This window comes from Pundamilia nyererei, unplaced genomic scaffold (assembly GCF_000239375.1).
Source record: "Pundamilia nyererei isolate P.nyererei 1_Seehausen unplaced genomic scaffold, PunNye1.0 scaffold00016, whole genome shotgun sequence".
In the NCBI taxonomy this organism is placed as follows: domain Eukaryota; kingdom Metazoa; phylum Chordata; class Actinopteri; order Cichliformes; family Cichlidae; genus Pundamilia; species Pundamilia nyererei.
The window spans coordinates 3094241-3109458 of NW_005187417.1; the positions used below are offsets into that span (position 1 = coordinate 3094241).

The window sequence follows — 15218 nt, forward strand, 5'->3', positions numbered from 1 at the left end:
AATGATTTCTGTGGCCCGACACATATACCTGTAATCCACACACCTTTCAGCTGCATACAGTATATTTATACCATATATAGCTTCATTATAGAGAAAATCTTGTGGTAGGCAAGACAGCTGACTCCTTCATTTTACTGCAGAATCCGCACTGGCTGACTCTGGGTGCAGGTGACATCCATCACATGTCCAAAAAAAGCACTTTGGGTGAATGATGATCCTCAGGAATAATCTACAGCATTCTGAAAATGGCTGTTTGGGTGCACACAGAGCCGCTATAATTACAGGTCAAGATGAGGTGAAGAGTTTGATTGACAGGGGGATTTTGGCATTGTGTGTGTGTGACCTGACAGGATTGGCTCCAGAGCTTAACCAGGGCTGGGGAAAGAAAAAAGTTCCTTTACCTCCGAAGTACATTTTTTCATTAGAAGTAATATAGATGTAATATCTGAAACTACTTCTTCTTTAACCCTTGTTGTCTTCTAAGCAATGCATTTTTTCTTTATATAGAAATTAGGTGTTTGTAAGCAGTTATACGTATTTATTGTGTAACAGGGAACAGTTTTTCCTTTGGGTATCAAGCAAAGGGGAAAGGAATGTGTATCTGGAGTTCCTCTAGTGGCCACTTGGGGCTGGCTCCCCCCAAAAATTGAATTCCCATAGAGTTTACTATTGCTTAGCAATCTACTATTGACCAAAGCAATCACAGGAATGTTTTTCCATTCAGGACTGTATAAATATACATCTTCCCCAACTGGTATACCACTTTCCAACTAGTTGGGGAATAATAATTTTTCCCTAGAGACTGGTGGTTGCCAGTAGGTTGCCAACCAGTCTCTAGGATGATGCGCTAACACAGCAGGGGTAAATCCATCATCTATGAGATCCTGTAAAGGGGATGCGGCCACAATTAAAACATCTGTGCTTTCTCTGCTTTCCATGTGAAAAGTCAAGATGTCTGCTTTGGAAAAAAGGTCTACAAGGCCTTTTTTATTCTTTCTTTTTTAGCTTTGTCAAATAACATAACCTTTTCTTCCGCACACTGGAAGAGAAACACATTTTTGTTTTTTCTCAGGGTGATTCCAGTTCACCTGACAGTGTGATATTATCCATTAGCAGACATATCGTCCAGATGAAGTCTAGAAACCACTTTGGTATTAAAGTGAGAGGGAGATATGTGGTGGCATAACGTGACTCAACTCTGAGTCAACGTACTCTACCATCTAACAACTGTACTATTTTCAGTCGCGGCCTATGTGTGGGAACACACACTATGAGACACACTGTAGATGGAGACCCGGTGAGCACTTTTCATGCATGAGTAGAGAAGAGAGAATTCACTGCAACTGCGATCACGACCACTGATTTCTTAAAAGCTTTAAGATTAGCTTGAAAGTCAGAAAAGTTAACACTTAAATGCTGTCAGAAGCAGACAAAACTGAGGTTTGCGATGAGGCAATGATCGGCGTGTACCTGTAGCGGCGTGCTCTCTGCAGACATGGATGTGAAGCCCACAATGTCGCTGAAGTAAATCGTGACGCTGTCGAATGCCTCTGCCTGCACGGTCTCCCCTCTTTTCAGCTGTTCTGCTACAGAGCTGCATAAACAATGACAGAGAGAAAGAGAAAGCAAGAATCAGAAAGGAGGAAGGAAACAAGATGTATATATTTTAATTATGTTAAGTTTTTGAATTAAAATATAATCAAAGATATGTTTCTTTGAATCACAATTACATCAACGCCCGGGAGGCTCAATTATAACCAGATGTCAGTTTATCTTTGCTAATTCTGCTAACACTAATTTCCTGTTAATCGAATGATACCAAAGCCAAAAAAAGAAGTTTACTCAATTCATACGTGTGGTGAGAAATGAAATGTGTCCTTCCTCTCAGGCCTTTCTCTGACAGTCTGGCTTTGATGGAGGGGGCCAAGAAAAAGCAGATAAGTGGGTGAGAAAGATGGGATTTGTTCCTGTGGTGTTATCCAAATGCCTAAACTCGCTATCACGTCTGATCTGCCGGCTCACTTTAATGAGCGGTTCGCCTGTCAGTTCTCTGTGTTCCCTTTCATCTACAGTGAGATGGCACCGCGGGGAAATGTGTATCCGTTAATAAAATGCAGCACTGGGAGGAATTCGGAGTCTTTAATTAATACAGGGATTTAACACAAATGACAAAGTGTCATTGAGACACCCAATTTGCTGTGTTCGAGTTCACTGGGAGTTTTAAGCTTTTGGCTGTGAGGCTAAAAAGTGAACGCTGTTATTTTTTTCTTCTTTCTTACTGTGGTAAAATTTGATAGAGGAGGTTTTCAGCTTTCCGTTTCTCCTCAAGGTAAGCCTGTGTTCGCTCCTCCACCAGGTTCTCCAGGTTGTTGGCGTACTGCTCCATCCTGGACAGCAGGTTGTTCAGAATACTGGTGCTGCCCTCTCTGTTGAGCACACAAACAAACACACATAACATGAACATAACATTTAATATAGGGCCATCCATTTATTTCCCTATGCTCGTCTGGTTCTGGGTAAGCAGTCCCTTGCCCCTGTCCCCATTTCCAGCTCTTCTAGTGGAACATGGAGGTATTCCCAGGATAACCCAGAGACAAAATCTCTTGAGGATGTCCTGGGTGAGCCGCAACATCTCCTTCCAGCTGGACATGTGAAAAAAACACCTCACCTATGAGGCGTCAGATGTCCAAACCACCTCATCTGATATCTTTCAATGACTATGTCTCCTAAGCCCAGTCCACTTACAAAGCGATTCCTTCATCATGCATCTTGTTTTGTAGCTAATGACTGGTTAGTAGTGGATATTTCAGCCAGAGGTTGTCTAGGGAAACCTCTAATGTATTTACCACCTCCTCATTTGTCAATTAAGAGTATCAATCACTCTCACTGGTAATTGCTTCAATCACTTCAGTCAATATGGATTTTGCATCACAAGCATTTTTTTCACCCATCATTGCTTTTTGTCACTGGCAATCTACGCCCTGTGGCTGCCACTTCGCTGCTGGTCCCTTCTTGTGTTGATGCCCTTCAGAGAAGGGAAGAAGCAACTGAAGAGGAAGACAGTTTCAGCTGTTGTTGTCCGCTTGCAACCCTGCCAATGAGTCACAACCTTCAGCCTGATTTAGACCTGCGGTGTCTCTTTGAAGAGCCTGTGACATAACCTACGCAAGTGGCTGACGTCGTTGGTGGCGTTTATGATTGTGCTGGTGCATTATGCATATTGCGTGTGCAATTACCTTCTTGGGTGTGTGGTTTAATGTAGCTACAACCTAGATCTTCTGCTGAAGAATTAATCCACATTTAATGCGGTGGAGGGGTTTGCATGCTCTGATCTCAGGAGTTACACTATATGGAAAACAGTGTTGGGGGACACTCCTTAATCTTTGTATTTATGAGTTTTTACTCTAGTTGCTGCAGCTGTATCAAATCAAGCTCCTAGCATCTGTCTGTCTGTCTTTACAAACATGTATGAATGAACTAGTTGTTTCATACAGCTCACTGAGGTGTAGTACTATAATAGCACGCCAACTCTGCAACAAGTCAGTTCTTGGAATTTCTTCCTTCGACGATATCCCACAATCAACTGTGTTTAGCAGCCATAACAACTCAACCACAAAGTCTCAGGGGGGTAAAATCTAGGGTAAGGTCTCAAGGGAATAACCGTTGGGGTGGCAGAGTAAATACAAGTAAACAATTCTCTGCTAAAACAGTGACTGCAGAGATCCAAATCTGTTCTGGCATTAACATCAGCACAAAAAGTGTGAGCCAGGAGCTTCATGGCATGGGTTTCCATGGCAGGCCAGCTCCTTCTGGTAGGGTTTCCAAGGTAATCTGGTCCTAAGTGAGGAGCCAGACCTCTGCAATGACTGCAGCATGGAATTCAGAAACCTCGCCTGGATCTGATGAGATACCAGTGCTTCACCCTGGAGTCGGACCTGAGGGGCTGGCCACCTGAACATGTCCCTAGTGCTCTATTTTCTAGACTTTGTTTTTTTTCTTTTGGACTTTTCAATCAGAGGTTAAGCTTGCACCACAGTGCAGTGAATACAAGTGGAAAATACAAGAAAATCAAAGCCTATAATGTAAAAATTAATAGAAATAGAGGGCAGAAACATTTTTAGCACTAGCATATAAACATATTACTGGGGTCTTGTTTTACTAAAGGAATTACTGAACTATGTTTAGCAGTTTCACACTGTTTATGCTGAGACTTCACAGATTAAATGGCACTAAATGTAAACAACAGAGGTAAAAACTATAATTCAGAGGTCTTATTTGGAGTATTTGAGTAGCTCTCCCTCCTCAAACATGACCACCACCGTTAAACAGGTAAGACACAATAAAAGCACTGCAGCAGTCATTATTTTATATGTTATTTTCAGCATACAGCACACATACAGCTGTTGTTCCCTTCTAAAGGTTTAACGGCAGGTCTCCATTTCCTTGTTACCGCTGCAATCATGGCCCTTCACATTTATTTTATAATTATAAAAATCATGTATTGTATAATGTGTGGGGTTTTTTTTTCTTTTTTTCTCTTGAGATTTTTACATTCATATGCTTACGCACACACACATACACACAAGCATGCTGGTACACGCATTTACTCCGACGGAGCAAGAAGGTGAGTCAGCCACACCACCATGGCGGCTAAAAGCATCAATGTCTGGCATCCTGCCACGTGTCTGCTGGGTCAAGGATCCTACACACACCCACATGTTTAAGTTTAAAGTACAAAACATCAGAGGGAGACATGAAAGACTGATGAGTATCAATGCACTGAATGCAATCACACAGGCCAACCACTGTTTACTGCAGCGCGCATCACAAACATCCATATTTTTCCCACCATTCATCCAAAACTAACAGTAATGCTGGAAGCTGAGAAGAGAAGGGACAATTCAGTTTGGTACAAGGTTTTTAATTTTTTTTTTTTAATGAATATATCAAACGTTTGGCACGAGCAGGGAGCAAAATTAAATTTCACCTTAGTAAGAAGACGTCTGTTTCCATCTGCAGTCATTTACATTTGATGGTGTAGTCTTTTCTGGCAAGTAGCGCTCGATCACATGGAAACCCCAAGATCCTGAGTATTTGTGACATTATCAAGTTTTAGTTCCTGTTTTGATTTTAGTGCTCCCTTCTTAGTTTGGTAGAAGCTTTTCTTTTTGTATCACCTGCACCTTAACTTCCTGCCTTTGTCTTCACAATCATTCCTGGACTCCATCACAGGCCACTTAACTTTTTCTGGCATGCACTAATTCTGAAGCTCCATAAAGTGCCCGTGCCCCATACACCACATGTTTGTCTTTAATCTTTTTTCATTTATTTTTTTATTTTATATCATTAGTGGAAACAGAGTTTGTGGAATATCATTACAGCATTAGAAAACTCATTTTCTCTATTTTTTCGTGACCGAGAACCACTGGGTTTGTTTGTTTTATAGGTTTGTAATGGGTTGGTCTTAGTTTCCCTGTGTTTGGGTCCTGATTTCTTTATTTTGAGGCTGGATTATTATGGGCTTGTCTTTGGTACTGATGAGTTTTATTCTTCCTTTGCCTTTGATTTGTGTTTGAATGCTGTCCTTGTTTTCTTTGAAAGCCGATAAGGGTTTTTTGTCACCGCATTAGCTGACTACCAAAATAAAACAAGAACCATCTCCTCTACTTTATACTTTATTTCCTCCCCCACTTCATTGTTTTAACTGTCTACACCTGTGTCTTATTTTGGCCCGGCTGTTTCCACTTGTGTATAAATATTCTATATTTGTGTATATATATAAATAAGCCTGTAATTTGAGGCTGTCACTATCTCAGATTTTCTCTACATGATTACAATAATTCACTTTAATGATATTATAGGTCCAACGTTTAATACAAGACATCTAATAATGTCTTGTCTTCTATTGAAAAATTTAAAAGCACTATCAGTAAACTGTGTTTGTCTCTAATTTATGGAGAACACGACTTTCAGCTGCTCCGTTATTCACACAGAGTAGTTAGCACGGGTAGCTACACATTTGAGTTTGTATGCCAGATGCCCTTTCTGATTCAACCCCAAAGGGACTTGTGTCATCTCAGGATCGAACCGCTCTATTTTGTAAATGAATGAAACTGACAATAAGAGTTAAGACAGATGTACAGAATCTCCATCCACATGCAAATGCATTGAAATGTTAAAATGTTTCTCTGATTCTGATTTTGTGTTATTAACAATAGATCTTATTTTTAAATATCAGGGTTATATCGACATTCTTGGAACTGAAATTTCACATTTGTGCAAAGCTTTATGGATGCATTTAAGGCTGTAACTTAGCTTCTTTTTTTTAAACAAAGCCCTCAGTTATTAAGGTATCTGCCATCTGGTAGTCTAGCCTTGATGAGCTCTGCGCAGCAGCTACAGGTGCTCCCTCACAAACTTGCAGGTAATGATAAAACATTTAGCCTGCATCTTTTATACAAAGGATGAGAGATGTGTCTGCTTCCTGCTTGTCATTTTTTGAAATTCCCTTTTTCAGACCTCCACCTTTCCTTTGACTGTCCAGTGACGCTGGGGAATTGTCTTCCATTTCGTGCAGATAAGCAGTTACATACTACGTGCCTTACTGAGATAGAGAGAGGCAGGCTCCATCTGTGTGCGTCTCTGGAGAGTGTAAGGACGCTGTGGTAAGAGCAGACAGTCTAGTCAAAGAGTCACACCTGATGCATGGATCTGGAGATTTGTCAGCTCGATCCTGCTGCTGAAACTAACACCAGGCCAAAATGTCCCTCGAGACCACCGCAAAATATCCATATCCACTGCCTGTGCCTTCTCCTCTCTGAGTTCCCTCCTTTGAGATTTTCTACACATGACCTCCCCAACTATTTCTATATGATTTTTTGATTAAATATCCTGTTCTTGTTGTAAAAACCAAAATTTTAATAATTTAGAGGTCTGGCATGTTTGATATATAAACTTTTCCCTTTCTTTGTGACCTTTTCAAATATACAGCAAAAACAAATCGCAGCAGAACTGTTCCAGTGTAGCGCCAGCCTTTCAGCAAATACAGTTTCTGGGTGTTACAGAGCCTTAACTGACCATTGCCTACACCTGATTGGATAAAGGGGTGCCTGAGGTTGGCTTGGTGGAGATGCCACTTCTCGCCTTTATTCTCTCTGGGCTCTCTGGGCTGTCATTTTAAGCTGAGATTCTCGAGTGGTTTAAAGTGGAAGCAATGTTTCTAAAAGTCTCGTATCCGTCTCCACTTTATGTTGCAGCTTTTGAGCCGAGTCGTAACCATAAAAGTTCAAAGCAGAAGTAAATGTCACGTCACTTTGCTTCCTGTTTTACTTCTTCCATTCCTGTCATTCAGGAGGAGATTGCAGTGACTCCTCCTTAAGCACTGGTATAAATAGTGAGAGAGCTGTGATGATGACAGATTCAGTGCATGTGATAACCATAAACGAGGCTTGAAACTTGCCATTCAGCATCTGGCGCAATCGGCTCCAGCATCAGTGTCAGAACCGCCGTATTCCTGAGGTCTGGTTTGTCTGTTTGTGCTCTGTATGTTTACTTTTCAGTCCTTATGCTCCTTGTGGATTCCTTTTGTCTCATGAACTTCCTGGATCTTATGTTTGGTATCACCATGTTTTTTAAATGCACATGGAGATTAAATACAACAAGCATTTCTTTTTTTAAAACAAATGTCAATAGTTGCACAATCTTGGCTCTAGCACGTTGTCTCTGAGTGCTTTTTTGTTTGCAAAGAGGCTAAACATTCTTCAGGAAGTAACATTTTGGCTGAAAATGTGTGGCTACATTAGGGTTTGTGTGTGTGTGAGCAGTGTCAACAAAAGACACAGACCTGGTGGGAAACAGCGAGAGACTCGACGTGCACGGTATCGGGAATCAATGAACAGCAGAGTGAAAAGTGGGATAAAACGAACAATTTACTGCTGAACGCCCCTCTTTTTACTACACCCTTCGGCTTTACCCCTAACACACACACACAGACTAAATATACCAGCTCATCCATCACGTCATGTCAACAACATACATTTACCTAATGAAAATAACCAGCAAACAGTGCATTAGCGTACGAGCCTCAGAGGTGAAGGGCGTCATACACGTGAGGAGGGAATTAGCTTTCAGCTGTCAAGCGCATCACTGAGTGCTTCTATGGCTATCAGTCATACAGACCTCTCTACTCCAGGCCACTTCAAATGGAAAGCTATACATCACCGGGCTCATCCTGTGCTGAATTACACTGCTAACGGAGGAAAGGTCAAACTGAGAGGAAAAACACACAACAGCCATACAGAAGTTTGTGGAATCAGACCCTAAACAGCTGTTTTTAGAGCATACAGATTCCATACTCATTCCATAATCCATGCTTATTTATGGCTCTATATTTTTATTCTTCGACTCCTTATTTATCTTATGCTGGGCAGTAGTGCAGCTAATGTCATCAACTTTCTTCTAATTGGATGCCCCTCATTAACAGCATGTAGGTGGAGCTTCTGTGATTGCAGAGTACCTGGGAGGACCTTTGAAGGATACCACGTCTTTCTGACATCACACAAAGCCAGAAATAGAAAAACCTGTTTGAAATTATCTTAAAATTCGGCAAAGTGAGCAAGACTGCAGTGATACCTAATCGAGAACTGTTCCACATATTTCCACTGAAGAAATAGAGAGGTGAAACTGTTGAGCTTGTAAGACAATTAGGTCCCAATTTTGTCCGTTTTGGAAAATTAACTGCCCTACCTTTGTGTTTTCTCCAAGTTTTCCTCTGCCAGCAGTTACTGATGTTGAAGAAAAACCCAGACAAAGGAAAGGAGAGCTTAATGATTTTTCTTTTCCATAAAGAGAATTCAACTGCACGCCCACTGCATGCTGTGACTGACGCCCTCTGTTAAAGCGAATGAAAGGCCGTGAAAATGATTACTTTGGCTATTGATTACAGAGCAGCAGTCCCCCTATCGAGCAGTAAACCTTCCCACCTTCACTCAATATCACAAAGTGAATTAAAGAAAGTAAAAACAATAACCGTAAAGTCTATGTTAAGTACACATCTGTCAAAGGGGTAGCCACAGGTGAAAATCAGCACTCGCCTGTAAATCAGTTTCTTTCCTGCTGCACGGAGCGACGCCAGCTACCACACACCATGAGCTGCAGAAAGCAACGAGCTGCCTCTCAGAGCAATGAACCATGACCTGTGCTTTGATCTTTATGCCACAAGTTACAGGACGGGAAGATCGAGTGCAGTTGGCAGGCAAAACATTACAACCCCCTGACAGCTCTGCAGTCATGCAGGAGCTGTGTTTAATCTGCTGAATCCTGATTTTTTTACTCCTTTAACACAGCACACTTTCTTACTGTATGAAATATTATCCTCACAGTGTTGCTTTGTTCACATTTTTTGACTTAGTGAAATATTAATATGCCCAGCAGCCTGTTAGGCCTAAGTTGACACTAACATCTGTAACTTTATTTTTTTATACCAGCCATTCCTATTTATTTTCATTTTTAATTATATAATTCAACTGAAATATCGTGTTAAGCTTGTTTCTGTTAACCATTTGCCACACACAGAAAGAGTTGGAAAACACTATAACCAAGTTTTAAAAAATGGAATAACAAATCGGGGGGAAATTATGAATGACTAGTTTTACCCGATTAGCTGCACTCATGTCCACTAATTAAGGCAGGCTACATCATTCATCAGTGTGAACAAGCTTACATTTGATTCAGTGAATTCTTGAAGGTAAACGGTGTGTTTAAAAACTCCCAAATCCCAAATATTGGTTTTCTATCTACAGTGTTTTATGGTTTCATGTAATTAAACAAGCCACATTTTCATTAGAGTACCGTGTGTTTGGTGGTGTCACCTCACAGCAAGGACCCAAAGTGTGCCAGGAAAAAAATCTTTAAACAATTACACCACAACAAGCCCCCTTTCCAGTTCTTAGCTGACAGGAGTGACACTCAGTGTGGTCTTCTGCTGCTACATTCTGTGTTCATAGATGCTCTTCTGCAAACTTTGGTAGCAACAAGCGGTTATTTGAGATACTGTTGCAGATGGCAATTGACCTCTGACCTCAACAAGGCAGTTTCACCCTGAGAAATGGTGCTTTTCTCTTTTCTCATTCCTGTGCTTTAATGGCTTGCACAGTCACAAGATCTTAATCCAACGGTGCACCTTTGGGATGTGGTGAAACGGGAGGTGTTGAATCTATTGCCATAGAGCAGGGTGTCAAACTCCAGACCTCAAGGGCCGGTGTCCTGCAGGTTTTAGATCTCACCCTGGGTCAACACACCTGAATCAAAGGATTAGTTCATTACCAGGCCTCTGGAGAACTTCCAAACATGTTGAGGAGGTAATTTATCCATTTAAATCAGCTGTGTTGGATCAAGGACACATCTAAAACCTGCAGGACACCGGCCCTCGAGGAGTTGGAGTCACCTGTGCCATAGAGAATTAAGGTAGTTCTGAATGCCAAAGAGGGTCATTTCACACCATTTAAAATTCCCAAAGGTTTCCAAAAAACACCAAATAAGGTGCAAAACTGTTAGAAAATATGTTTAAATCTGCTGGCTTTTAAATTTAGGTGAATGGGCCCAATATTTGCTTCCGCTTTCCCAAAATTAAAATAAATCTACTTCTTTCTCATATTTCTCCTTTTTATCTCTGTGCTCATTTTAAGCAACAACAGGTGTTGGCTCCTTTTCATTCATTCATATATCGAGAATAAATGGACACACTCAGTCACTCAAATACTAAAAAAAAATAACTCATGATGAATTCAGTGCAATTAGGGAGCGATTACGAACAGTTAGTGGGTCGTTCAGTCACTGCCAGACAAATCTGATCAAATCACTCCCACACAATCCAGACGAGGTTCATTTGTCACTTATATTGTTGCTTTTTTGCAGCTTCTTTGGTCAAATATGCGGATTTTCATCCTAGACGTATTGCACTCGGCTGAAACCACCTCAGTGCAAGCTGGCCGTGATGGATTGATGACATCGGATGCGCTTTAGTGTCACTTCACTTGATATAATCTCACAGAGCTGCCCTGCTCAGGAGAAAACATACGCTTCCTGCTTCGATATGAAACTCAGACCCCAAATAAGCACGAGAATGATTCATTGGAATATCGAAAACAATACTAGAAACATGGATTCACTCCCTCCCCCTTTCTTACACAAACACACACTCTCACTGATACATAAGCACTTCCTGTCGAGTGCAGTGTGTCATGAATTACAAACAGCTTTTTATCTGAAATTGTCTCAGCCGTTTCCAGAACATGACTCTTTGTCCTGTTTGCCTTTTTGAATCTCTTAAACCTATCAGTTCTCCTGGCAGGGACTCTCAGCACGGAGCTCGCTTGTTGGACTTGGCAGGGAAGACGCTGATAGCCAGGGAAGACACGACCAGCGTCACATTCAATTTGTCCAATTATACTGACTCCGATAAACAGGACTGACGTGTAGAAAAGGTTGAATTTGTGAAGAGGGCTTCCAGCTCCTACTGTTTCGGTGTAATTTTATTATGCTGTGAAAGGTCAGTTTTCCCAATTACTGAAAAATATTTTCTCATTTTCCCCTTGTGGTATGAAGCAATGCAGACAGCTTTGGCTTTGTTCACTCAAATGTCTGACTTTTGAGTTTTTCTGCACTGGGGATGAACTGACCCTGCAAGCATTGTTTTCTATGCTGTATCTGGTCAGACATTAATATCCTTGAAAATGAAAACAGCTAAAAAGACTTAAATTCACATTTATCCACAGTGTTACAGTCTGATTGAAATAGGTTTTTTAATTATTATTATTGTGTTTTTGTTATTCTGCATGTCATAGTTCTGGAGTTGTTGAAAAAAGAAAATTAATTAAAATTCAGAGAAAAAGTTTTTCTAGAATTTTCTAGACTAAAATAAAAAAAATGTACAAGAAAAACAATGACCAAAAACTTTATGAAAAAATTTTTTTGCATAAATTTGACAGTTTTTGTTTTCAGAAGCTTACAGAAGCATACATTTGACTATTTTTTCTTCATAATTTCGAGGGGTTTTTTTCTTGTTAATTTGCCCTTCTCGCTGTAATTCTGCTATTTTTCCCTCATAAATTAACCATTTTATTTGCTGTAAATTTGCCTTTTTTTTTCTTTTTAACTTTTTTCTTGGAAATGTATTCTTTTTTTCTCCATTCTTTTCTCATAAATTTGGTATTTTATTGCTTGTACATTGGTGATTTTTACTTGTTAATTAGACGATTTTAATTTTTTGTTTGTCTTTTTTTCTTGTGTCTTGTTTTGCCTTATTTTTTTATTCCGTTCTGTCCTGTTGGCTTTACCTGTTTTTGTTTTTTTTCTTCTACCTGTGTCTCGTCCTCAGTCACTCCTGTGTGCACTCCTGTGTGCACTCTGTGTTTCACTCTTCAGTTCCTCATACTTCTTATCCCCCTGGTTTTGGATCCTTGTTTAGTTTTTCTACCCTGTGCCTTTGTGTCCTAACTCCTGCCACATTACATATGGCTTAAAAGAAAAAGGTTAGTAGACATCTAGATCACACCTAGCTGCTTCAAATATGCAAAGGCATGTATCTGCAATTGAGCTGGCTGTGAAATAGGTGTGAACAGACTGCCATAGAGTGGGACTCACTTGTTGAGTTTCGCCATGTAGATCTTGATGTGGCTGAAGTCCGGCCTCTCTGCAGGGTCCTCGGCCCAGCAGCCCTCCATCAGGATGGTCAGCTCCTCTGAATGGTATCTATTGTCTGTGGTTGGCCGAAAGTATGGCTTCTGACCGTTCCTCACCTTCTGAACAATTTCTGGAGACGAGAAGACAAAGTGTGAAAGTCAGCAGGTTATTATAATAGTCAGGACACAATTGAACAGCTGAAAACCAACAGAGACAGATACAGTGACAAATATTTGCCTCCTGATTTTATAGTTTTTTGCATATTAGTCACATTCACATGATCATCAATTAACTGTGATTAAGCACATTTTTTAGAGAGCTGAGTTCAATTTCAGCCACACCCACTGAATCAAGAAATCAGTTGAATAGAACCTGACTGACAAAGTGAAGTAGAGTAAAAGATCTCAAAAAGCAACACATCATCCCACAATCCAAGAAAACAGATGAGATGAGAAACAAAATGACATCTATCAGTCTGGACAGGGTTACAAAGCAGTTTCTTTGGGAACAGTGGTGAACTTTCCCAAGAGAAGCCTACTAAAATTACTACAGGATTACTACAAGAGGCCACTGATGACTCATCCAGTAGGTCACTAAAGAACCCAGAACAACATTGAAAGAACTGCAGACCTCACTTGCCTCAGTTAAGGTCTGAGTTCATTATTCAACGATAAAAAAGTAACTGGGCAAAAGTCACATCCATGGGAGATGCAGAAACTAACACAGCATTTCATACAAAGAACATCATACCAAGTGTCAGACATGACTGTGGTGGTGTGACGGTCTGGGGCTGCTTTGTTGCTTCAGGATGACTTGCTGTAATTGATGGAACCATGAAATCTGCTCTCTACCACAGAATCCTGAAGATGAATGTCCAGCCATTAGTTCATGCCCTGCACTGATGGCCAGAGACAGAAGCACTTCGGATATGCAGCAGGACAATGATCTGAAACGCAGCTGCAAATCCACTGCTGAATGGCTCAAAAAGAAATAAAGGTTTTGGAGTGGCCTAATCAAAGTCTGGACTTAAATCAGATTGAGATGCTTTGGCATGACTTTAAACAAGGTAGATAACCTCCAAGTGTGGCCGAATAAAAACAATTCTGCAAAGAAGAGAGGGACGAAATTCCTCCACAGGAATTTGAAAGACTGACTGTCAGTTATCACAAACGGTTGACTGGAGTTCTTGCTGCAAGTGGTGGACCAACCAGTTGTCAGTTAAGTGGAAAAATGTTTCCCTTGTTAAAGAAAATCATCTTTTAAAAACTGCATTTTGTATTTACTCAGGTTATCTTTGTCTAATTTTGTTTGTTTTATCTTAAACATTTAAATGTAAGAAACATACAAATATTACTGGTGGCTCCCAGTGCTACCCCTCAGCCTCCTGGTAGACACACCAATAGTCTCAATTTCAAAATCTTACATTGCCTTGTTGTCAAGTTATCACATTCACAAGATTTTCAGAAAATGTACTTACTTGAGGTCAAAGTCACTGAGATTCAAACTCATCGAAGTAGATACACCTATGGTGTCAGTTTGAAGCTCCTATGTCACCTCATTCTTGACTTATCGCATACATAAACGTATGCCTTCATGTCGCCCACCCAGTGGGGTGGCAACATTACCCAAGAAACTAAGAAATCAGGAACAAGGCAAACACTTTTTCATAGCACTGTACACCATCTCAACAAGGAGCATAAAGTGCAGCATTTTTTGGCAGCAAGTGAAATTTAATATGCTTTTCTCAAGGTCTTATTACAATATCAGCAAAAAAATCCCTGAGTCCAAATTTGGTAATCGGTATTAAATGTTTTTATAAGTTGTAAGATCTAAGTCATCATCAATAATGAGAAGTAGACTCTTCTGAGAAACGTGGGTTGTCATCTGTTCTCTGAGACATAACTGGTGTGTTGGATATTGTTATCTTTGGGCAGACCCAGGATATTTCTTCCTCTTTCCAGTTTCTCTGAAGTATTTCTCAAATTTATCTTACTTCCTAATCTTGTGAAAGTCTATAGGTCATCTCAGAAATGTGTTATTAATGCTTACAACAACAAGTGATGTGATGTCACTTTGAGGACATCAGTTAGCAATGATAGGATATACTCAAATGATTAAATGATTGAGAAGGAATTCATGACAAAAAAGACATTACTTCATTTCACTGCTGCTCACCCAGGAGGGTCCTCTCACGTTCTTTTAATAAAATAATTGGTCACACTGCCAGTCTGGTAACTGGGGACTGTGTGGACCCCAACACTATGCTCTTTATTTATTAATGAAATTAATAAATAAAGCAGCTAGATCTTTGGAAACAACGCTCAGCTTTGGTCGCAGTGCAAAGAAACATCATTTATCAAAACAGCGCACTGTCCAAAAAATAATTTATTACTAGGGATGGGTATCGTTTAGGTTTTATCCGATACCGGTGCCAAATCGGTACTTTTGAAACGGTGCCGGTGCTTAAACAGTGCTCAAACCGGTGCTTAAAGAATGGAGAACACAAAATTGGTCCAAAAACCTCTCATGTTCAGCTG

At 40.4% G+C, this 15218-nt stretch overlaps 1 protein-coding gene across 1 annotated transcript in view; it reads right to left on the minus strand.

The window, feature by feature from the left end:
• npr2 (natriuretic peptide receptor 2) overlaps positions 1-15218 on the minus strand; it is a 95417-nt gene that overhangs the window by 17063 nt on the left and 63136 nt on the right. The window contains exons 15-18 of the mRNA XM_005725655.2: positions 12643-12811; positions 2280-2426; positions 1471-1594; positions 1089-1146 (exon numbers count right to left, since the gene is read on the minus strand). Coding sequence (XP_005725712.1) covers positions 1089-1146; positions 1471-1594; positions 2280-2426; positions 12643-12811 — 498 coding nt within the window. The remainder of the gene's footprint in view (positions 1-1088; positions 1147-1470; positions 1595-2279; positions 2427-12642; positions 12812-15218) is intronic.